The sequence below is a fragment of the Salvia splendens genome, chromosome 16 (assembly GCF_004379255.2).
Source record: "Salvia splendens isolate huo1 chromosome 16, SspV2, whole genome shotgun sequence".
Taxonomy (NCBI): domain Eukaryota; kingdom Viridiplantae; phylum Streptophyta; class Magnoliopsida; order Lamiales; family Lamiaceae; genus Salvia; species Salvia splendens.
The window spans coordinates 2,083,639-2,108,667 of NC_056047.1; the positions used below are offsets into that span (position 1 = coordinate 2,083,639).

Sequence of the window (25,029 nt, forward strand, 5' to 3'; positions counted from 1 at the left end):
GAAGAAACTCATATTTTGGAGACTAAGGCCATCCACTACGCTGTCTCTATACCATCTCTTAAATCGTCCCTTAACTACTATTTGAGCACTATTTGAGGGCCCCACTGTCCTTTTTTCATCCATCCCTTAACTAAGGGACGGAACCTGCAACGCTCCGTCCCTTAACCGTCTCTATACCGTCCCTTAATTACTATTCATTCAATTTCATTTATAAGTTTTTTTCAACCCAATTCAATTTAAACAAACACACTTTATTAAAATTAAAACAACATTACAACTTAAAATAAAAAAAATGAAGACATAATTAAAATTCTAAAAAAATAAAAATGACACAATTTAATCTGCTCCGCCAAAGTTTTCCTAAATGTGCTCAATTAGATCATCTTGGAGTTGGGTGTGGGCGCTAGAGTCGCGTGTCCTTGCCCGAATAGCCAACCGTTCTTGTATAGACGGATGCGCTCCACTTCGCGGCGGACTACTTGCGGTTGAGCTTCCGGGGAATTCGGGGTCGAACCAATTTCCTACATAGGGTCCTTCGTCTCAGACAATCATGTTGTGCAAGATTATGCACGTATACATGATGTCGACCATGCTCTCCATGAACCACGAACGAGTTGATTGAAGATGGAAATTGGAGTGATAGAGAGGATTTGAGAGGAATAGATGTGTGCTTGTGTTTGAAATGAGTATGAAATAGGATTATTTATAGAGTAAAATATATAAAAAAATAAAAAAAAACGAAAATAAAAATTTAACGGTAATATTACCGTTTGAATATTTTTTTTATTAAAAGTCGAATTTAAAAAAAACGAATTATTGCGTCATCAGTGACGACGCCCACTCGCGGGCCAGCGAGTGGGCGTCACGCACGCATGGGGACGAGACACGTGTCGCTGGCCCGTGGCGGGACAGCGCGTCCCGTGTCTCGACGAGACGGGCTACGGGACGAGACGGGCGCGGGCTAGGGACGGGATGGTCGCTGCAACGCGTCCCGCAGAGGACCCGTCCCTCCGGGACGAGACGCGAGCCCGGCGCGGGACGCGTAGTGGATGGTCTAAGAGCATAGATCAAATATTGGTGTCCAAAATTTTCTTATATGCCTGAGACAAATGGGTAGGAATTTGGGTGAAAGCAAAGATTGGTAGGGATATAGCAAGCTGGCAGCTGTACTATCTCAACCTCAAGAAATAATTAGCAGCACAATTTGTAGATCTGTAAAGCAAAAAAAATGAACTCACACAAATAAAAATAAAGCAAATTTAAATAAAAAATAAACACATGGTTGATTTGATTATTCTCCAAATGTAGCTCAAAATCCAAACATCCCATCATTGCTGCCTCCTTTCCTCTTTTAATTTTCCATCTTTATTATACACCAAATCTTTGATGCCAAAGAAATCTAGATCAATACTCTCTACAAAGAAATTCAAAAGATGGCACCAACGCCGGAGCCGTTGCAGCGGACCAACGCCGTGGATTTCCGAGCTCCTCCGCCATCCCCGGTGGCGCCGGGAAGGCAATCGCCCTTCGCAAACGACGACGTTTTGACCGAATACCTACAGCAGTCTCTCAAAGTCCCCGACCTGGTTCTTCCAGATCGGGTTTTTCCCCGCCAGAAATCGGCCCAAAACCCGCCAAGAATCGATTTTGAGAAGCTGGGCTCGATTGAAAACGAAATGGGATTCAGAATCTGCGATTTGGTCGCGCAGATTGGGTGTTTGGAACTGATCAACCATGGGATTTCGCCGGATTTGATGGGGCTGGTCTTGTTTCTGGCCGGAGGGATCTTTCAGATTCCGCCGGAAAAGAAGAAGGCGGCGGCGTGGTCGCCGGAGAGGCGATACGGGTTTGAGGAGATCTACGGCGAGGAGGAGATCAAAGATCAGAGTGAAGAATTTTTTTGGTGTGATGAAGAAGCTATGAAACTGGAAATGGAGGGAATTTGGCCGTTTGGATTTTCAAATTTTAGGTAATAGAATGATATAGAATTTTATTACTATATTTTTGCAAACAACTTATAGATTGATTTGAGGTTAATTCATTTTTAAAAAACCATGATATTTGATCCAACTCCAATTTTCATTAATTGCAATATACACTGATTTTTTTTATTTATAGTAAAAAGAACTGACACGTTTGGTTTATTCAATCTCAATATTCATGGAGTAATACCTGTTGGAAAAGAATTTAGTTTATCGAATTTGCAAAATTGAAATTTGATTTTATTATTCACTCTGTCAATAATCAATAATGTAAGTAGGTTTTTTTTTGGGTCATATATTAAAATTACTTCTCTTCTTTCTAATAAAATGGATCTCATTTTTAACTAGCAAAAAAACTCAAACATTTTTTCTTTCTATCTCACACTTATATATTATAGTATCAATTTTGCACAAAATTTGTATCCTCCACTATCAAAACTAATAAAAAAAATAAAATAAGATTAAAATTCATTAGATTTTTATAGTTTTCGTGACTAATAAAAAATATTTGTGCACTTTGCAGCCAAGAAATGAGGAAGCTGTCGAAGCAAATGGAAGAAGTAGGTAGGAGAGTTATGCTTTTTCTGCAGCAACATAGTTCGAAAAAGTTATTGCCGGTAAATGGGTCGCCGGAAGAGCAAGAATTCGCTGGAAAAGTATGCTGTATACAGAAACATGGCCGGAAAATGGGCGACGAGCAATCGGAGAATTCATTGAGATATGATGTGATAAGAATGCTGATAAAGGGGTCTGAATTTTCTCATACATTGAGTTTGCATGTGTGGAGTGGAACTACTGATTTCCATGTCTACTCCAAGAAAGGTTGGGTTTCATTTTCTCCGGCTAGAAATTCCATCGTCATCACCGTTGGAGACAAATTGCAGGTAATTTTCATAATTTTGCATCGTTATTAAATGGATAATAATGGTCTTTTAAATCACGGCATATTGTCAAGTTTTTGTTAGTCTACAAGATATCAAAACAAAATACTAAAAGCATCTCCAAGAGAGAGGATAAATGGAGAGGTAAAGAAAAATAACTATCATATTCTTCATAAAATTTCATACTCCTATCGAAAGGGTATTTGAGAAGGTATTATACCTTCTTTCATTTTGAGAAGATATCTTTACATTTTCTTGATAGAAAAGGTAAAAAGTTCGTTATTTTGTTTGACTTTTTAGTTTACCTTTTTCCTTGGAGTCCATCATTTTTTAAGAAGGTATAATAACCTTTTTGAGAAGGTAAATGAGAAATATACCTTCTCAGTATACCCACTTGGAGATGCTCTTAGATTTACGAACTTAAAATTTTGTTCGATTGTCATACAACATGATGTCTTTTTGATAGTACCAAACTAAATTGTTTTATTAGAATAAGAAAATTTTAATAAAAACTTATAAATTTAACAGTTACAAAATATTAAAATTTCATAATTGAATATTTTATTTCCAATCTTTATGAAACTTAATAGAATTAAATAAAATTTAGTGATTCAAATGTCTAGTTTCCTAATTTAATAGTGAATAACTTTAATTGCATCATACTCATATCCAAAAGAACAAGTTAGATACATTTATAACTTTTATAAAATTAAGCAAAATAAATGCATTTAAATGAATAAATAAATATGATTACACAATACACACGAATGTTCTGAGAGTCGATTATAGTCATAATTACCCCAAAAATTGGGCCATTTCATGATCGACAAACAAACACATGCAATGTAGAATGATGTAAATGGATTGTCATGATAGTGTCTTAAAATCTTGTACTAGTATTGATTATAATTAACTGCAATGAAAGCTTTATTAGGTGTGTGGGGTGGTTTAAATAAAATAATTTTATAAAAAAGTAGTACTATATAAAATGTGATTTTGGGGCCATCAAACGCCTTTTAAATATAGTCAATAAAGAAAAAGAAAAAAAGAAGACAATAATATAAAGAAAAAGGAATGGTGAGTTGCATAAAGATGTCTAGTGCTTCTCTATAACATTCCATATAATTTCTTCGTGAAAACTAAACTTAATGAAGTGCGGAACGAATTTTATTAGTAAAAGGTATTTATAATTATACCTTACAAGTGAAAAATAAACTTATTGAAAAAGTATTTTAATAAATATATTGTGAAGAGAAAAAATGGTGGATCACTGAGAACAATGTGATAACTGATAAGAGATTAACTTAACTTTGTGAGCACATAAAAATGCTAAAAATTAGTACTAGCATCTTTTGTCGAAGAGAATATTGTGTATCTTTTGCATCTCAGTTATGTTTGCGTGCCACATGACTCTTCCACGCGCGCAACTAATATAAACACATAAGTATGTCCCAAGTTAAAGTGATGTGTTTATTGAGACGTTTCAAGTTATGCGACACATTTTCTTGGCAAAATTTCATTATTATTTTATTTTCTCAACTTGTTATGTTATTCTATTTTATATTGTACTTTATCCTTTCTAATTAACTTGTTTAATTATGATCTTTTAAATTATCATTCCAAAATGAAATGCACATTTAAGTCGGGATATAATAAGTATATTTTTGTATTTAACAATACTAATTGTTTTTTATTTAAAACTTTTTGTAGGGGTGGAGTGGTGGACAATACAAACATGTTATAGGAAGGCCAGTATTCAAAGATGAAAATGAAAAGTCCAATATTTCAATGGCATTTCTATATTCACCTCCAAAATTCATAAACTCAATCAAAGAGGATGAGGATTTTACCATTTCTATCTCCCAACAATTCATTTTGTGTGTATTAATTATTCTTATTTACCGATTTTCAATTTCTATTTACCACTTTTTTATATAGAATTTAAATAATAATGGGCCCCCTCGAGTCCATAAAGAGTGGGCCATATGTAACCATTTTTTTACTTAATTGGGCTGTATAGTCACGATCTTTGTTAGGCCCACACCAAGAGCTTCTGTTTATTTCCTTTTTTTTCGAGTAATTTTGAGTTTTGAGTTAGAATTAATTCAATTCCTCTCGAGAGATTGTATTTTTATTGTTACTGAGTTGATTGTATTTGAGTATTGATATTATGGTAATATGATAATATCAAGTGGGATCTTCTCTCCCCAAATATAAGTTGGATATTCTAGTATTATTTAATTTTTAAAATCAATAGTCAAGTCAAACTAAGATATTACCTCATTTAATTTATTCATTGGCGCTGTATATTATATTCATTTCTGCAACATAGGATAATGCTTGCACCAAATAAATACTCCTACTACTCTCTACATTTCTATACTGATAAATAAAATTTCATATGATATGTAAACGAATAAGATGCGGAAGAGGACTTATCCGAATCATTTTATTCTACTTTATGCTAAAAATCTTTACTTTCACCAAACAAAATGATAAAAATAAATTAAAGCCAACAAAAGATGGATAAAATCCGGTGATTGAGAAAATGAAGTAAGATTCATTAATTATACATTAATCTAGAAGATCAGGAAAATCAAACTGCCCAACAACTCACATAATTGCACCAATCTCTCACTGTAGAGAACTCCGTCTACTCTCTCAAAACCTCTTTTCTCGCACAAATCAATGAGGCATTAAATTCAAGAATCTGTGTGTGTGAGTGACCGACTGAGGCACTGACTCAGTAAGAGCACGCACACACACGCACAGAGAGAGATAGAAATGGAAGATGAAGATAATTCACCTGAGTTCACGTTAGCAGAGGTGATTCTTGCTGTCCCTTGTTGCTCAAATGTGGAATAATACTTCTTCTTGAGCTCTGTCTTATTCTTGAAGTTAGTATTTGTAAAAATCTCACCTTTAGTTGTTTAAGATGTCCAAACACCATTTTTGATGGCCCCTTCTCATTTTTCTGTTGTTTTATCCGAATATAATCCTATGCATGCTGACACATCAACAATCAAGATCATTTCCTTCAAATGAATTTGCCTTTTTCTTATTTTTTCTGCCTTTTTACTTTGAGGGGTTTTGTAAAAATCAGTTCTTGAAATGTAATTCCTCAGCTATTTGGGTATTGCAGTTGGGTTTTGGCACCTGTCCAAGATAATTGCTATATTGTGTGTGTGTGTGTGTGTGTGTGTGTGTGTAAATTATGTGAATTGTTGCTGCAATCCTTTGTTTAAAGTTTTAATAATGAGGAAAGGCATTGCCTTTGCAACTAATAATTGATTCACAATTTGTTCCTTGTGATTGGAAGATATAAGATACTGAACTTTGGCAAATTGTGGGAAAATTTATGATCTTTTGCTGATGAAATGAGTTTGAGATGTTTGGTTTGATTGCCTTTGCAACTAATAATTGATTCACAATTTGTTCCTTGTGATTGGAAGATATAAGATAATGAACTTTGGCAAATTGTGGGAAAATTTATGATCTTTTGCTGCTGAAATGAGTTTGAGATGTTTGGTTTGACTGCCTGTGAGCAGATAATCCATATGGAGAACTTATTTAAGGAAATGAGAGACAAGACGACCGAAGAAGAGTTCTGTCGGGAGCTTTCCATTAAATTCAAGTGAGCACTTTGTTAAATTTTATTATACTAACTTACTGATGGATTTGTGACTTAATAAGGAACTTGTTTAACTTTGGGTTGGTTGGTTTTCCCTTTTTTCCTATGTTTCTTATGCAGTGGTTCGATTCACCGTGCTGAAAAACCGCCTGTTAAATGGGAACAGGTCTTTCTTTGGAGCTTTTTGTGTGTATAATTCATAGTTTGTATCTATTCATTTTTTTATCATCATTTGAACTTGTGTTGCTGTTGGTGTTTCTTGTATTGCAGGTGCAAAGTTGGTTCCGCGATAAGCAAACAAACGCAGCAACTGTAGTTGTTCCGTTTAAACCCAAGAAAGGCTCAAAGACTGCTATATTAAAAAAGAGGACTAAAGGTTGCTCTTTATGTTCCGTCACAGGATATTAATCTCGTTAAATATACAGTCGTATCGTTTGATCTAGGACTGGTAGATCTGAAAACTAGAAGTAGAGTGATTCTTTTAGAAGCTATGTGAGACTTCCTAGTTAGCTAATGGACTCGATGAAAGCACTCTCGTAAAATTTCATTTATGACAGTTTAGAGATAATGAATTGTGCAAATTTACGCAGTGCCTACAATTACTGCGAGTGAAGCAGCTGTCGAGCTCCAAACCTTGATTTTTGAAGCTAAATCGGCTAAGGATTCTGCTTGGTGAGCATTCAATCTATGTTTTACGTGCATTGATATCGTATGTCGAAAAACTACTTTCTGGTTCCTTTGGTTAAGTCTATACTCAGACAATTAACATGATTTATTAGAGTAACACATTTTCACATTTAGTCATATAGCCGTATAATCCAACTTTCTCGATTCACAGGTTTGATGTTGCTTCCTTCCTGGGCTACAGAGTCGTGAACGCGGGGGTGAACTTGGGGGATCTAGTAAGACACTCCCTTTTTTCTTCTGTTTCCTGCCTTCGAATCACTATCCTTTTGTTCTTCTTCTATGTGTAAATCTCATGAAAACTCGTTGATCATATTCGGGCAACTGACACTGTTGATGTAAGTAGTGTGTGTTGAACTTTATATTTCAAATCTACGACAGCTTGTTCGTGTGAGATTTTCTGGCTTTGGGAAAGATGAAGACGAATGGGTGAGCGTTCATAAGGCAGTACGCGAGCGCTCCATCCCTTTGGAACACTCTGAATGCGACAAAGTCAGTGTCGGTGATCTCGTTCTTTGCTTCAGGGTACCACCAAATCTCTATACTATTCTTGTTGTTCTGTTTTTTCAAGATGTATAATGGCAAAGTCTTCTTCTTTTTGGTGACTTGATTATTATCAGGAAGGCGAGGATCATGCACTCTACTGTGACGCGCGTGTAGTGGAAATCGAGAGGATGGTGCACGACAGTAGCAGATGCACGTGCCTTTTTGCAGTTCGTTGGGAGCATGACGGTCTTGAGGTGTTTCTAGAAAGAATGTTTCATGTTAAAATAGTGAAAATTCTGGAAATATTGTGCATTTTTTGGGTTGAGATCCTAATGTTTTCATTTATGTTGATTGCAGGGGGAGATTACAGCTGAGAAACTGTGTTACAGGCCGACGAAACCGGCTGCTAAAGACGGTGTGGATCTTAAGCTGGTGCCATTGCAGCCCGGCGGAGCACAGAGCTTGCTGCAGCTGATCTCAGGGTGACTAATCGGGTTATGCATGCTGTTGGCTAATCGACTATGTATTCTGATGGATTGAATAATTTTAAATTGGTTCATAGTCGATTAAATTATGAAATTTGGTCAAATTTTGGTTCGTGTAATAAGGTTTGAAAACAGAATATATATCACCAAAGTTTCAGTTTTTCTCTATTGTGTTGTGTTAAAAAACATCTTTTACCTTCTTGTTTTACTTGAACAATGTTATTTTAAATGTAAAAAAAATGTGATTTTATATAGGAATAAGTCAATTGAGAAAAATTGAAACAAAATGATTTAAAATTTTGATTCAAAACTTATGCAACTGATTAAAATAGACCAAATTTTATTATTTAATTGGCTATTGTACCTTTTAGATTTGATTGATCCTTGGAATTGCTCAATCGTGTATATCATTGACTACTCTATTCTGTCACCTATGTGAGAGGGGATGAAAGTGTTAGTGTTTCCTCTGTTTGCAACCTAGGGAAGATTTAATCATTGAGATTTGATACTCTCTCTCTCTCTCTCTCCCTCCCTCCCTCTCCCTCACACACACACACACACACACACAAACACAGAGTTGTGAACATGAAGAAAATAATGAATTTCCAACAAATATGGATGTCCATATGGAGCAATACAAACTGGTGTATCAGAAATAGAATAAACCTATAAGAGGACTAGACACATTTGAGGAAAGATAACAGAAGAAAAGCCAAACCGTTAAGACACCTTTTTTATGCAGATGAAACCAGCAAAACAAGATCCTAACACACTACCTTCTGTACAGACCCTACAACTACTTGTACGCTTGGTTTCGCCTGAAAATTACTCGGACACCACCTTTACCCTCCTGTATGTGATTCAGATGTTCAAGTCGTCACACCTCTAAGAAACTGTACGCCCATAGCAAACCGAGGCAATGTACAGATTCAGTAACATGTACACGACTGATGTGGGGGTGTATTATCTCAAAGACGAACACAAAATGAAGGCGGACCAACCTTGGCATGTGTGGTTGGAAACGTGGATGTACGCAGTGTCTCCTGTGTTTCATCCACCGGCTTTCTTCTAGGCACACTTAGGACGAAAGCAGCCTGGTCGGAAGTTGCTGCTGTTGCAGTTATATGGTATCCATTTTCCCAACGTTGGTGGATGCCCTCGCTTGGATAGAGAAAATCAAGCTCCACAACCTGTTGGATTCGAGTGATGTAATTAGGAAACGCCACAAACTAAATATGGGGACAGATGGGTAGAGTGTTTCTGGGCTGCGAGAAAACCTGGTTTGAAAATCCAGCACCTCGAGACATAACCACAGTCCATCTAGTCCCAGATGTAGCCATGGAGGTTACGTAGAAACCTACCTACCACTTTTTGTTTATCCATTTGAATGGAAATGATTCGCTAACTTTGTAGGATTGCTGTGTATACGTTGTCCCTGAATTCGATTTATGTATCTGAATGAACATGTAAAACTCTATAGCAGAAAACAAAACATTTAAACTCAGACTAAAAGTTCACCTTTGACATAACAACTAAGGAACTGCCGTCTGAAGCTCCTGCGACTGCACTGATGTAGAAATTCTTCTCCATCGCTCCATTATCCATGCCTGTAAGCAGAATAAATTAGTGTTATTGTGCCAACAGCTTTATATAGAATCGAACAGAACGCACAAAAAAGAGAACATATTTGCAACAAGCAATAAATATAAACAGTGCGTAAACGACTAGTATGTACCTTGTGAAGAAAGAAAGGTGACAGTTCATATACTTGAGATTTGAAGCCGGTACCAGCATCTGTTACCAATGCCCACAAATTTTGGCAAGATGCTATGCAACTGATGAATAAGTCATCTTCCGTCCCCTTATCGATGTGCTGGGAAAGCCTTACATCCATCACATTATAGTGATATCTTCAATACAAACAAAATAAACAATAATTTTGGATTAACAAAAGAGCCCACATCCAGTTAACTGCAAATCATTAACAAGCCTGGTGAATTACATTCTAAAGGAAATCAGAACATACAAGAGAAGAACTCAGTGATAATATTGATAGAATCCAAGTGCAGTACTAGGGAACAAATACCTTTGTTTCATAGGTCTACGAGCATTATAGATGCTAACCCACTGTGTTGCAGGCATCCCCATTCGTACTCTCTTTTTAGGCTGTTCATCTTCCTCATCTTAAAAAGTTAGTCTGCCTCTCTTGTAACCAACCTGATAAATAAGCTTAATTTCCAACAAAGACAGAGGAATTAGACAACAGACATGCAGCCGAACAAAGCTATATAAAGCGACTCAAGAGATATAAGCAGTGAGGTATTAAGAGATAATAGGCACCTTCTGAGCACCCTCAGTTTTAATAGGTCTGATATCTGGATTTGGTCCAACTATTCCATCAAAGAGAGAGATACATTTTGCATAATTAGGTTCCTCATCAAACTTCAAATCTACCACATATTCCATAAACGATTTGAAAGGCTGAGGACAGAAGCAGCAAAGTGACTCTGGTGATGTTGCCATTTTCTTCTTGCAAACAAGAAATCCTTTGTTTTCACCCTATTGTAAAGCAGAACCATGTCAGAAGGGTAAAAAGAATGCTCACATAAGTAATTGTCTGGTCTGGAGAGTCCACAATTTAAACTTTGAACACCATAAGGTAAACAAATAAAGACCTGGTATCCTTGCCAAGGAAGACGTCCTCGCAGAAGGAAGACAAGTGTATAAGCAAGAGATTCTAAATCATCTCTCCGACTACCCGTTCTACCTAAATGAGTATGAACACCGGCATATCGAACAGTACCCCTGAAACACATTTAAACTCTAAAGATCAGGAAAACCAAGGGGAGAAATTTGCAAGCAGAGGATTACAGAGATGTCCTAAAAAACTGAATGTGATCCATGCATGTACCAGAAAACATCCGGCCGTTGATCATATTCAACATGCAGACCTGTATTTCCATCTCTCCGTCTAGCAGCTGACAGCATCAGGACTTCCTACAGCACCAAGCAAGAAGTTCTCAGGCTTCACATCCCCATGAACGTACCTGCCAAATTCAGCATCACTATTTAAAATTATAAGTAAAGTAATTATTACTGGTGAGTCCGGCATTAGAAGTGAGTACCCTGCCATTTCTCCACTACTAGTTTCCCTCACCACATAACAAATATCAAACTATTTATACACGTCCTATGATAGCCATGGAAATTTAGCCATCATCTATCTACAGACAGCATAAATACAGCTATATGCATCTCAAAACAAACATGAACAGCGAGCATCATGGAAACACTAATGCATGGCAACGTTATATAATAAATAACCAAACATGCAAAACACAATTTTTTTACGCAGCCAACGAAAGTAACTTAACAACATTTGCTCATGGAGATGAAACCTCACCCTCTTGAGTGCATTTTCTCCAATATAGAAATTGATTCTATAGCAATGCAAGCCACCATTTCAACCGACATACTGCAATTTGACGAATTACAAGTTTGATAAGATGAAAAAATTTAGGATAACCAAAACATAGAAAAAGCAACGAACATACTAACGTTTGAGAATTATTGTTCCAAATATCCCACAGGCTTGGTCCAAGCATATCCATGACCTGTCCAAATATAGAACCTATAAGGAAAGGTAAATTAAAAAAGGGACCATATATACCATATGCTTACCATAACATAATAGTCACCCTGTCGGCCTTTGTAGTGGACTCGTGGAACACCGTAGCTTCCGCCTAAAGTACTATTAATGATGCAGTACAAAAGATAAGAAAAGAGATACATCGACCATCTAATTGACCCAGAACAAACATAATGCTTACTTGTAAACTTGCCACTCAGGAGGTGGACCATAATTGCATCCTTTACTGTTGCGATGTTCAAATTTTAAGGCCACCTATGGTGATCAAGAATTTTAGAGTAAGAAAACATTTGGTCAATTATAATTTAACACAAATAAAATGTGCACATATGTACCTCTACGGCTCCAGGACCCGCCCTTTCATTAATGTTACCACCAGCGATACGGCGACCAACAAACACTTGTCCGAAACCTCCCTTGCCCAGCTTTTTTTCAAGTCTGTATGTTGGTGAACCACCAACCTGAACCTATATAATTCACATGCAAACGGCTGACATATTACTACACCAATGCTTTTTGATCCTTTTCAGTTAACAGTCATTCAATGTCTTCAATTATCAAATAAAATTGGCCATAATTGTCAACAAGCATAGTCTGAAAGCAGGGAAAACTCATGCATTTATTAAAAAATTGGTTCAGCTAGATGGATTTGCATCATCTGAATACTGTACTCCACTATCAATGCCTCTAGTATTTATCTTTCATGTTTCAGGTTTTATCAATCAGATGGTACTTCGTCCCCAATAGTTTACTTCTCCTAATAAATGCCTCTAATGGCAATCTTTCAAAATTCCAGTATGGTCCACGATATCGTGAAAAACTAAAATAACCAAATCCATCATCATTCACCAGCATGTTTCACAAGAATCCATTGGTTAAACAGACGAGTCCAATAGAAGCTAGTGATATTTTGACAACGTTTATGTTAAGTGTGAGCACCACTGGTGAATTCCAAGGTGCAAAAATGTTTCCATCTGTCTCATACCAGATAATATTGACATAAAATCAGATACATAAATGGCGACATCAGACATCAACAAAAGTGCCCAAAACGCATTAAACATCTTCAGATAGCCAATGCAATCTGAAATAAAAATTAAATCTTCAATTTCCTGGGCCATTAAAAAGCTTCAAACTTTAAGTTAAAAATAACAATCTATGATATCAAATACATCCATACACAAACCATCATCATCTTCTTCCCATAGTGCAACTGTGCAAGCTAGCAAGAATTCTCACCTTCTCAGGGAGAGGAGGGGAAGCTAAATCATCTTCAGGCATATTCGCTTTTCCTGGGCTTTTGCCGCCGCTCCACTGCAGCGACTAATTTTTCTTCAACGGGTGCCGCAACCACCGCCGCCGAGGCCGCTGTCCTCCTCCTTGTAAGCGTAGCTATCGCCGCGTTTTCCTCTGCGGGCTGCCGATTTCTCTTATTCCCCTGATTCCGATTATTACCGGCGTTGTTAATCGGAAGTTGCGGGTCCAGCTGCTGCTTCCCTCTCCGGCCTCTGCCACGCAGCACCGGCATCGTTCATCCTCCAATTTGCATCACCCCTTCACTAAAATCAATTCACACACGTCTCAATTCTGGCGCGAAATGTATGTGTGGCGCGTACATACTGCTTCACTATCCAGTCCACCGAAATTAGGATTGAATCAGCAAGTAAACAATAAAGAAGCAATTTATACCAGGAATCAACCGGGATTGAATTCCAGAAACAAGGCGTTGATCGTCGCAATGCACTGAGAAAAAAACGAGAGCTGAACAGCTGCTCGGCCTCGATCGCTAGGGTTTTGAAACAAAATGCGAAAATTTAGGGATCTAAAAATGAGAAAGTGATTGGATTTCAAAGAAGAGACAGAATCGGAAACAGTAGTAGTAGTCGATTTTGCTTTCGCGGTGAGAAGGGAAGGGGATGCAATACGAGTGTAATACTATAATTAAAATTTTAAAATACCTCCTTATAAAGAACCTGACCGTCGATTCAACAAAACAATGGCTAGGATCAAATTGTTTTGAACAAGAGATTTATGCAGAAGAGCAAGAAAGACGAAAACACCCTCCATGTTTGGTTTATCTGCCACGAAAGAGAGGGTGAATAAGGAAGACTGACCTATATTTGGAATGCTCAATCTAGGCCGTCCACCTGTATCTTATTGAATCCGACCCGCCCCGATTAAAATGGGAGTACTAGTTTTCACTTTAATTTTGTGGTGGAATACGGGTTGGGCCGTTGGGCTGATTTTATTCTTATAAATATCCACATTCAATTTTAAAATAAGTTTGAATTATTATTTTTGATGAAAACTTGGATAACAGATGGACCTTGTATTTCATTAATTCGGAACACTTACATTTTATTATAAAATTAATATTTAATATATTTTACTATTTTTTTATATACTTTCCATTTACAAAATTAAACAATTTCTCAAAATCTGAGTCCATAAACAATAGGATATTGCTAGACAGAGAGGAATACTAAATTATATGTGCAATATTTATTTGACACGACAATATGAATACTCTATTCATCTCATAAAAATAGACTTCTTTTGTCATTTTAGTTTGTTTCAAGTAACTTATTCTCTTTAATGAGGTTGTCTCATTCTATATTATTAATATTTCAATTATGTTTTATAATTCTTGTATACTTTATCAATTATGAATAAAAAATGTCATTCTAAGATGTAGTATGATATATCATCATCACCACCTCAAGCCAAATAATATCAAACTAAGAACTCTACTAGTAGTCGAAGTAGAGTTCCATTCAAATACAAGAATTTTCATAGTATTTATCACAGTCAAGCTCTTATTAGCAAATCATGGGGAGAATTCTAAAGATAAAACTCTATTAAACTCAAATAAAATCATTTAATTTAATACGATAATGTTTTGCTCTCTAAAATGTGACAATGTCATTATAAATTCAAAGTAAGTACTTACATGCAAAATTTTAGTAAAATTTAGAGCTCTAAACGTCCAATTGAGCGTTTGCCTCGGAAAAAAACACATTAAAAAATGATTTGGAACAATACATGAAATTACAAAAAAAAAGTCGTAGAAAATTGAAGAAATGCAGTAGCAAATGAAAAGAATTAGTTAGTTAGTTTAATCACGAAATGAATGGAAAATAAAACTGAAGGCATACCTGCATTCCCATAACCGCCGCATTCAGTTATTGATTAGTGTGAAAAGCCACCCTGTTTCTCTTTGGAAAATGGATCTGATCTTCTACAGAAGCAACGGCGGCAATCCGTTCTGCGTGGAAGTGGGCTACTTCGACACGATCCTGGAAATCAAAGAGAAGATCCAAAAGGAGCACGGCTTCCCCGTCCCCATCCAAACCCTCGTCTTCAACGGCGCCATCCTCCGCGACGACCTCAACGTCCACCACTCCGACATCCTCGACCGGTCCCGCATCCACCTCCTCCTCCCCCCCGACCACCCCCCCTCCAAGCTCCGACTCCTCTTAAAACTCCCCTCCTCCCCCAAGCTCGTCGCCCTCGACATGGACGCCAAGGACACTGTCCGCCGCCTTAAGGAGAGAATCAGCGAGCTCGAACTCTTGACTGCCCCCGTCTCCCGTCTTGTGGTCGGGAACGAGCTTCCCGACCACAAGACGCTCGTGGACTGCGACCTCGGGCATAATTCCGAGGTGGCGGTGGGGCTCCGGGGAGGAGGAGGAGGGGGGTTGAGGGTGGTGGCGCAGTATGGGGCGGAGAAGGTGGGGGTGGAGGTGGGGCCCGGGGAGAATGTGGGGGAGCTGAGGAAGAAGCTGCAGAAGATGAATCTGCCCAAGGAAGGGTACTTCTTCATTTTTAAGCAGAATGTGATGGATGATGATCGCTCTTTCCGGTGGCATCATGTTGGCCAGGGGGATACCATTGAGATTTTTAGTGGCAGTGTTTCCGGTGGTTCTTGACTTTGCCTCCTTATTCTTCATCAACCATTTATTTCCCCTTTCTTGATGTTTTTCTCACACTATAATGGATTTACATATCATTTCAATGGATAGATACACAATGTGCTTATTCTATTCGTTAAGAGAGAGATCAATATTCAACCGCTCTAACCCTGGTTTTTTTTTTCCTTCTGCATGTTAGGTTTTTTAAAGGGAGGCCTAACATATCTTTTCTATTTTCTAGGGTTCTAACAACCATTTATCTTCTAACGTAAAAAATACAGAGGAGAAATTTAGTGTATAATAAATGAGTCAAATGAACATATTTGAATTCATAAAAACCAAAGCAAAACGCTTCGAGACAAGGGAGTATCCGCGCAGATGCTTTAGGTTTTCAAACCAGCTTAATATCAACGAGAGTAGTTTCTCTAGGATGCGAGCAAAGTGATCGACCCCATAATCACTCCTTGTTTCAATCACCGCTATACATAGTTTATTGTATTATTTTTAAATGAAAAAAATATATTAATATTACTAAATAGGTGCCACAATTAAATACATCATATTTATATAAAACAACCTTTAACATATTTTAAATATATATATATTTATTGTTGTGATATTTTTTTATGTGTATATTGATTTTTTTTAAATAATAAAACTCAGAAAAATGGAAAACTGGGAGATGAAAGAAATGGGGAATAGACAAAAGGGATCCAGTGAAAAATAAAATATAAAAATTAAAATAACAAAAAGGAAGTGAAAGTGCAAAATGGTGCAAAATAGTGCGAAAACAGTGCGCAAATAGTGCAAAAGTACGACATAGATATTATTATACAAACATGAAATATCCATTTGAAAATAGCAAACATAGCACAAGTAACCAAACATTGCAACATCCAAAGAGAAACAATCTGTCGTTACGCATTCCTTCGTCTACCTGTGCAACGTATGTGTACTCGTAATCGGATGAAGACTCATCAGATAAAGAAGCCTCATAAGATGAAGAAGACTCGTCAGAGAAAGAAGCCTCCTCAGATGAAGAAGCCTCATCAGATAAAGATGATATAAAATATAAAACACGACATCATAAATTTGCAGATCTAACTAAGATACACATTAACAATGTTAATATTGCAATAGATCTATTATTACAGTCGAGTGCAATTAATTAATACTGAGAATTTAAAGAAACCTCTTGGTAAGAAGTGAACAAAATCTCCGATTCCAAGATCCCACGCTTGAATGCTTCTATCCAAAAGAAGAGACCATAAAATAGATGACCAGTTATTTTATGAAGATCAAACAAACTAATTGTAATCGAAAGAAATGGAAAGAAAAACATGGGGGAAATGTTTACCTCTTCTGCTGCTATGTAAATGCAATAGAAGCAGCCGCGGCGAAAAACCCTATATTCCGTAATAAAATTTGGAACACTTAAGGCGTATTTATATAAGAATCGAAAGTACGACAGAGATATTATTATACAAACATGAAACATCCATTTGAAAATAGAATAGAATGCAACGTACAAAACCATAGATAGAAAATTTCCCAGATGAAGATAAATATCTAACTTAGTCCCATATTAACATTAAACTGAACAAGAGAAGAGAAGAGTCTGTTTGATGCTGGCATAGTTAAACCTGGATCAGTAGTAAGGAAATTATACTTTATATATACTTTAGATATATACAACTCCTACTCTCTTGGCTAGCACCGTAGCATGTAGTATAAAGATTGATGCCTTTAATCATTTTAAATTTCTTCTCATAATTATATTTAAGATCTTAACTAATATACTGCTTTATAATATTGTTTTAAGTAGAGATAAATTAAATGATGGGTTATAAAAAATCATGTTTATATATTTATAATTTATTTAATTATATAATTAGCGACTGTTTCAAAATATTGTAGCAATTCTTGTAATCCCATTAGTTTATAAAGAAACAAAATATTCGAAATATAAAAATATAAAAATATAAACAAATTCATAATTATCAGAATTTCTTTAAATAACACCCAAAAGTTTAAACTTTTATAATAGAAAGTTGGTTTTCCTTTCGTCACCGCTATATAAAGTTTATTGTAGTATTTTTTTTGTTAAATATTTTTTTTACTCTAATTAGGTGCCAAAATTAAATACACCATATTTGTACTCCATAAAACAGTCTTGAACATATTTTCAATATTTTTTATTTATTTTTGAATAGTATATATTCCATCCGTTCCTGAAAGATATGAACTAGTATTACTCTTTTGTTCCGTCCATGAAAAATACGAACTTGCTAATTTTAGAAATCCAACTGCACTACTTCCACTATCATTTCTCTACATCTCTCTTACTTTACCAATTATGCATTAAAATTCGTGTCCAACTAAATGTTCATATTTTTCATATTATTGTTGTGATATTTAATTTTATGGTATATGGAGTATTTATTTTTTAATAAATGAATTTTAGAAAAAATGAAAAATAGAGAGAGACGAGAGAATAAATGGGGGGAAAGAAAGGGAATCAAAGAGAAAAATAAAATATAGAGATTTAAATAATAAAAAAGTGATAAGAAAAAGAGTAAAATTGTGCAATTATACTGCAAAAATAGTGCAAAAAAATCAGTACGAAAATAGTGCGAAAGTAGCTCATATGTTGATTAAGTCTTTGTTCAAAATAGTGCAAAAAAAGTAATTGAATTATGTACTCTCTTCTTAATTACTACTCCATATCTTTTCGCTATTTACATTATAGATTAAAGTTTAATATCCATATTAAGTTTGACCTAATAAAGAATATAAGCCCGTCTAGCTCAGTTGGTAGAGCGCAAGGCTCTTAACCTTGTGGTCGTGGGTTCGAGCCCCACGGTGGGCGCGATTATTTTAATTCATTTTTACTCTTTGGGCTTTATTTGTGGGCCAATGCAGTAACATTACAAATTTTGTAATAAAATAATACTCCTCAGTAACAAATATTTTGAGGCAAATAAAATTATACTCATAACTAAAGGGAAACAAATAAAGCCCAAAGGAAAAACATAGAATAAAGTCATCGGGTGTAGTGCATACATAAATTATTTACTTATAGCGACAAATTTAAAATTAGAATATCGTTAGATTTGTTGCAATGAGTTATAGATTACCAACTACACTATATAATATAAATTAATATATATAGTAATTTAGGTCTTGAAAGTTTCCATGATTGAGTATAGATTATATGTGTGTGTATTTAAAGTATTTAAATATTAGCACTTTTTCAATAAAGAACTAAGATCAAATCTCAATCTTTGGATTGAGAAAATGGACGACTGGCTAATTAGTTTTTTTTTCGCATATTCTTAGTCATACAATTTGGGTTGACTAATTAATTTTATTTTTGCATTGAAACAACTTTAATATTGATCCAAATAGAAACTTTAATTTGCATATCTTAGCAGACAATGAGATGTACTTTAACATATTGCTATTGCAGATATAGATCAATTAATGTTAGCAAATTCCTACAAGTTGCAATAAAGGTGCCAGATTTTTGAATTAATGTCAATGATTTGTGGATAAACTTAATTTAACAATTCTCAATTATATCCTAATTAGTGGATATAAAGAATTGATATTTAAAGTACTTTCCGTATGTTCAGTTAACTAGGATGATTAGTTTTTGGATATATACCAAGAATATTGTTTAGCTGTATAACCCACAAATTTATGATGAAACTCTAAGATTTAAAAGCCTTAACTTAAAAAAATACGCCCATATACATAGAGGCCGAAATTATTAAAATATTAAACGGAATGAATATTGAAAACTTCATATATGAACCATAGAGTATATTCTTGTGTTGATACATTTTATAAAATGAATTGGAAAATGTAAGAGTTTGATTTGTTCATTCTAAGAATCCGTTTAGTACCATGAAATGAAATGTTAGGCTTGGATTTGGAGCATTAAATTTTAATTTCATGTTCATTGAATTTCATTGTTTGATATCACAAAAAATGTTTTCCAGTTCCAAATTCTCTTAATTTTTCAATTTGAATTTTATATCTATAAAATAATATTTGGTAGGATATTGCTTCCCAATGGATTTAATGACATTTTAGTTTGCAACCGCAAATTAGATTGTGATTTGTGGGTCAATTGATCTTGAGTTCTTGACCCTGATTTATATAATGTGGGTTACCATTTCAATAAAACCTGAAATTTCATTAATTATTTTAATGATTCTATTAACACCACTTTTAAAATGTAGGATTCGAAGCTAAGTTTTGGACACAAATTTTAAAATTTTTGTATATTTAGGATTTTAAATGAATCAATTCATAATGTTGAGAATCCAAATCTAAATAGAAAGAACTCAAAATGTTAAAACGAGATGTTTGAGTTTGAATTGGGCGAAACAGGTTAGTTTAAAAAGGAAAAATCTAAATAGATGGTATAGTAAGAATCCAAATCTAAATAGAAAGAATCCAAATCTAAATTCTTAGTTAATTCTAAACGCAGCCAATTGAGAAAAGAGATGGTATAGTAGTAATATTTAAAATATAGAAACAAAATGTTTGAGTTTGAATTGGGCGAAAGGGTTAGTTCAAAAAGGCAAAATCTTTAAAATAAGATACTTGCACCTATATCCAACTACTTTATGGTATACTACTACTATTTTAGTTAGTTATTAATTAAAATTTATAATGTACCCGGATTTATCAAGCCATCATTAGACAAATTACGCATGGACTCAGTTGAAAAAATAGAATCACTTCTTATATACTCATTGAAAAAGATTCGAATTTAATTGAGGGTCTATTAAAAGACGAAGATATTTGGATAGAATCTTCATAAATATAAAAAACTTAAGGTCTATTTGATAATAATTGAGGTAACATATAGTTTCTTGGGTCCAAACCAATGAACAAGTTTATAATAAACGTGTAAATGAAAACAAAATTGAAAAGAAGAGTTTGCTTTCTCAAAAGATGCATCTTAGTGAAAGTGGGGAAAAGTTTGTAAAGCAGCTCCAAGAAATGGGTAAAAAAATAAGGCAAATTCAAAAGGCGACAAGTGTCAAATCCAAATGTCACAACACCTAAATTATTGGCGTTTATTTCCTCAATTTTCGTCCTATTTTTCCATATACTATAAAGTTTGAATTTGGGAAAATTATTTGTCCAACTGAAAATGAAGTCACGAAGCAGCTGAGTCACTCCTCCACGCCACGTACGTGCCCATGCAAAATGTGCTTTACAAAAATATATTCCCTCCTTCCATAAATAAATGTCACATTATAAAGAAAAATAGCAAAAAAAATTATTTAAATGTAAGGTCTATTTTTATATGATATTATTAATTTATAGAATATAGATGAAATGAATTAGTAAAATATGATGTCAATTCGAAACATAGTAACTTAAAAGTGAAATGAGAAATTTAATTATATTAAAATCCAAAAAATTGCAATAAGCGATAGTTAATGGTGAAAGGAGTAAGTATTTGCGACTAGGAAATCAGTTTTAATAGAGAAAATAAAATAAAAGCTAATCATAAATAAAATAATTTATATAATGCACGAATAACTCATCACAAATTAACAATTACTACAATGCATGTAGTATAATTTTGCAGTGTTTGGAAATTTTGAACAAGACAAAGAAAGTTGTGAATATAAATAATCATTATTATAAAATTGAGACAGCAATTATGAACATAAAGATTTCAAATTCAGTGTGCACCTAGTATTAGATGAAAAAAATATATGGCTCTTGGCAACTGAGACTAACTTTTTTTAGTGTAATAAATAAAACCTGATTAGGATTAAATATTTGATGGATATATAGGGAAAGTGACCGTTACAACGAATAAAGTCAAAGATTTAGGAAGTACTCTTTGAATAGTCAGATTTTACAGATCAAACATACAATAAAGTATATGTTGTATTTATATAATATATTGGGAAAATGTAATACTACTATATAGTAATAAATTACTCGTTATTAAATTAAGTTTGTGAAGGTTGTAAAGTAGTCAGTTCATGTGATCGAGATTCTTTATTACAGCGTTTATATTTATCTTGTATTTTTGCTAATTAGAATAGTTTTGCTAATCATTCAATCACTCAAGGATTTTACTTTAAAATTTTATAAAAATTGTGAGAAAAATCATGAAATATAGTCAATTCTGATTTGTCTTGCAATTTTAAAAATCAGTCGGAAAAATCATTCGCTGATCTAAACTTCATAATTTAACAAAATTTCATAAATGCCTAAAAAAATACTCCTATATATCGTTCATCTTACGATTTAATTTATAAACGAAGCTTAGAATTTTCTTAAAATCAGAAAAAGGCAACTAGGTCAGTGATTTTTGCCTTTCTCATATCCCACTAGTTAAAGCTCATTTTTTCCTTGACCAGAATTTTATGCATATTCACGCAGCCACAACTTTAAAGTTATTTATTTTATTTAGAATCTAATTTAAATCTACTTTTGCTTTTTCGTACTAAGTTGTTTTCCACTAATCAATCTTCTCTAGTATCGGAGTTTTGGAGTGAGAGATATTTATTGCATGTACAACAACACCATGCACGAAATCCAAATTACCTTCCCTTAAAAATCAATAAACACAAACCCTAATTAAATTCCCAAATCAAGAGTACGGCGACGGCGATTTGGAGCACTGCCGCTTCAAATCACTATAAAACTTCACAATAAACCTCTCCGCCGCCTCATCGACGTGCTGATTGTCGTCGGCGGCGTCGCACATGGGGAAGGGCGAGTCCGTTATCCGCAGCTGCCGCACCATCGGGCTCGGCCCGAACCCGGGCAGCGCGGGCGACGCGGCGGCGCTGCTGAACACCTCGAGCGCCGCCGCCAGCATCTCGGCGTCGATCTGCGGCGGCTTGCCGTTGCCGCGGTGGAAGGAGGGGAAGGCGAAGGCCGGGCTGCTGCTGCAGCTGAACTCGTACTCGTTTATCGGATCCCGGCGGCGGGAGGAGGCGGCGGCGGTGACCGCGGCAGCGTGGTGGAAGATCAGGTTGTGGATGGCGGCTTTTCCGGCGATTTTGCCGCGCTTCAGCATCGTGCTGAGATCGGATAATAGCTTGGCTTTGGAGATGCCTTTTCTCAGCATGAAGTAGAGAACTCGGACTACGCTCCAGAATTTTTTTGCTATGATTGGCATATTTTGCTCCATTTTTTTTTATTTTTAGAGAAAGAGAGAGAGATGATTGTTTGGTTGATTTTTTTTTCATGTGAAGAATGGTATTTAAAGGGGATTTGGAGAGAGAAGGTAGGCTTTAGTGAGTTGTACGTTGGCTAAAGCAAGCTTAGGAGTTAATAATTGGAGCTCCTGTGATTTGGAATTTGTTAGGTATTATTGGAGTATTTGAATAATAAAAGAGGTTACGTACACTGTGTGGATCATGCGTTTCATGTTTCTTTGATTCAGATACACTCACATGTATATACTCTTTAATCTTCTACTTTTTCAATTTTTGAGCTAATAATGGTTGTACTTTAAGAGCACGGCTATACAAAATATACTCGGGTGGTGTTCGGTTTGATGGATTGTTAGACAAGATTGCTGTCTTAATTATGAATGTTGTTCAGTAAGACATATATGGTAGTTATTCTCGGATAATGCTACTAATGATTAGTTTTCACCTATGACATGTGATAATATCTGGTAAATTCAATTTCGGACAATCTTTAGATAATTTAATCTTGAGTAGCTACTGAATATACGTGTAAAAGAAAGAAAAATAAGAGGCATTTTTCTTGTAATTAAGCATAAGTAATCTTTAATATGAAGAAGTTTTGGTGATTCTTAACCCACAAGAGAATGTTTACAACCTTAAAGAAAACATGGGGAAATAAGAGCCTCTTCATTACCCATAAAATCAAGCATGTGCGCTAATTTGTTTGCCTTTATGCTCTAATTATGAATGCTTAATTAAGCTCTAGCCCTACTCTCTCACTTTGTATTCTTTTTGATGAATTCAAAATACTTTTCCAACCTCGCATTTGTGTTTCTCGAATTAAGGTATATTATTGGTTGGAAAATGCTTTTAACCAGACTCTTCAACTTGAATTTTGCGAGCACAAAGCTGTTTTAATGGAAAGAGAGATATTTATTAATTAATGGAAAAAAAGTGGTAGTTTAGGCCACGAATTTGATGTTTTATTAGCTGTATATGCAACAGGGCTTTCTTGAATTGAATAAAATGTCGGCTTGGACTAGACTTTCTTGATTAATTAGTTATTAGCACATTTGGAATTTCAAACAATGAGTTAATCATATGTCCAAAAAAATTCCAAAGAAAATTTCAAACATATGAATTTATTAGCTGTAAAGCTCGATGGAGTTTGGTAGTTTCATAAGAGAATTACACATCGATTAACCATTAATATAGAATTGGCTAAAATGTGTATCAAGCGTTAATTAGACAATTAGAAGTAGTAAAGTCAAAATTGGACACTACATACATACCCAAGATAAAAAATTATTATTTGTGATTATTTAAAGTACTTCTAACAATTAAAAAACACAATTCAATATTTGTAAGTAACCGAAATAAGTATTCATTCATTCAATAAAAATAGACATCATCCTATATTCCAAAGGTAGAGGGGGATGTAATAAAATAGCTAGATAAAGATTGTAAATAATAGGTATGGTGCTGTTTTAGAGCATCAACAGTGGCGCGGAATTCCCCGTGGAATTTCTAAAAACACCTCTTGCCACGTCATACGGACTTCCCACTGCACTGCCACGTCATAAGGACTTCCAACTGCACAGTGGCGGACATCCCCAAGGACTTCCCGAAGGACTTCCCACAATTAAAAAAACCACAAATTCACAAATTAAACAATTTCCGGAATTAAACGGGAATTCCGCGCGGACGTCCGCACGCACGTCGCGACGGAATTTCGCGTAACGCCGCAGAACTGCGGTGTCCTCGGCGGAATTCCGTATCCGTGCATACCATGCACAATGGCGGACGTCCGTCGCGGAATTCCGGCACGCCGGTCAGAATTTCACCGGGACGGGCGCCATTGCTGATGCTCTTATAGTAACCCTAAATCCAATGATTGATGCTGCCACGGAACACTTTCCTTTTCCTTACCCAAATAGGTTTGGGATTTGATATTTTGCCAAGTGAAAATAGTAGTAGTAACTTTTTCTATTTATTTATATACCAAATTATATGGCAACCTTTGTAGCTAAGTAAACCACCATTGGCAGAAACCAATAAAGTTAAAAACCAGAGAGAGAGGGACTTGTTTGCTTCAAAAGAAACAGATGAAAGTGAGAGAATCATTCTTTATATTCA

At 35.2% G+C, this 25,029-nt stretch overlaps 4 protein-coding genes, 1 non-coding gene and 1 pseudogene across 5 annotated transcripts; 4 read left to right on the forward strand and 2 right to left on the reverse strand.

Annotated features, from left to right (window-relative positions):
- Positions 1–1,277: 1,277 nt before the first annotated feature.
- On the forward strand, positions 1,278–4,997 carry LOC121770026 (jasmonate-induced oxygenase 1-like). Its single transcript, XM_042166819.1, has 3 exons — positions 1,278–1,969; positions 2,506–2,866; positions 4,574–4,997. Exons 1-3 carry the CDS (start codon positions 1,434–1,436, stop codon positions 4,799–4,801), a joined length of 1,125 nt encoding a protein of 374 aa, XP_042022753.1. The 5' UTR covers positions 1,278–1,433; the 3' UTR covers positions 4,802–4,997.
- A 454-nt stretch (positions 4,998–5,451) lies between these two features.
- LOC121769875 (protein SAWADEE HOMEODOMAIN HOMOLOG 1-like) lies at positions 5,452–8,315 on the forward strand. Its single transcript, XM_042166638.1, has 9 exons — positions 5,452–5,689; positions 6,412–6,497; positions 6,615–6,660; positions 6,765–6,870; positions 7,085–7,166; positions 7,333–7,396; positions 7,560–7,703; positions 7,799–7,918; positions 8,022–8,315. Exons 1-9 carry the CDS (start codon positions 5,648–5,650, stop codon positions 8,148–8,150), a joined length of 819 nt encoding a protein of 272 aa, XP_042022572.1. The 5' UTR covers positions 5,452–5,647; the 3' UTR covers positions 8,151–8,315.
- A 414-nt stretch (positions 8,316–8,729) lies between these two features.
- On the reverse strand, positions 8,730–13,864 carry LOC121769952 (annotated as a pseudogene).
- Positions 13,865–14,996: 1,132 nt separating this feature from the next.
- Positions 14,997–15,819, forward strand: LOC121771907 (ubiquitin domain-containing protein 7SL RNA1-like). Its single transcript, XM_042168803.1, has one exon. The coding sequence runs from the start codon at positions 15,023–15,025 to the stop codon at positions 15,725–15,727; it is 705 nt and encodes a 234-aa protein (XP_042024737.1). The 5' UTR covers positions 14,997–15,022; the 3' UTR covers positions 15,728–15,819.
- A 2,686-nt stretch (positions 15,820–18,505) lies between these two features.
- TRNAK-CUU lies at positions 18,506–18,578 on the forward strand. Its single transcript has one exon. It is a non-coding gene; the product is annotated as a tRNA-Lys (tRNA).
- Positions 18,579–22,343: 3,765 nt separating this feature from the next.
- LOC121771910 lies at positions 22,344–22,889 on the reverse strand. The gene has a single exon (XM_042168805.1). The coding sequence runs from the start codon at positions 22,887–22,889 to the stop codon at positions 22,344–22,346; it is 546 nt and encodes a 181-aa protein (XP_042024739.1).
- Between the last annotated feature and the right edge of the window lie 2,140 nt (positions 22,890–25,029).

What these genes read in the sequence shown, in the direction of transcription:
- LOC121770026 (XM_042166819.1), top strand. Translation starts at nt 1,434, where the DNA reads ATGGCACCAACGCCGGAGCCGTTGCAGCGGACCAACGCCGTGGATTTC. An exon ending in TTTGGATTTTCAAATTTTAG is followed by an intron (nt 1,970 to 2,505) that starts GTAATAGAATGA and finishes TGCACTTTGCAG; the next exon opens with CCAAGAAATGAGGAAGCTGT. An exon ending in CCGTTGGAGACAAATTGCAG is followed by an intron (nt 2,867 to 4,573) that starts GTAATTTTCATA and finishes AACTTTTTGTAG; the next exon opens with GGGTGGAGTGGTGGACAATA.
- LOC121769875 (XM_042166638.1), top strand. Translation starts at nt 5,648, where the DNA reads ATGGAAGATGAAGATAATTCACCTGAGTTCACGTTAGCAGAG. An exon ending in ATTAAAAAAGAGGACTAAAG is followed by an intron (nt 6,871 to 7,084) that starts GTTGCTCTTTAT and finishes AAATTTACGCAG; the next exon opens with TGCCTACAATTACTGCGAGT. An exon ending in TCGGCTAAGGATTCTGCTTG is followed by an intron (nt 7,167 to 7,332) that starts GTGAGCATTCAA and finishes CTCGATTCACAG; the next exon opens with GTTTGATGTTGCTTCCTTCC.
- LOC121771907 (XM_042168803.1), top strand. Translation starts at nt 15,023, where the DNA reads ATGGATCTGATCTTCTACAGAAGCAACGGCGGCAATCCGTTCTGCGTG.
- LOC121771910 (XM_042168805.1), bottom strand. Translation starts at nt 22,889, where the DNA reads ATGGAGCAAAATATGCCAATCATAGCAAAAAAATTCTGGAGCGTAGTC.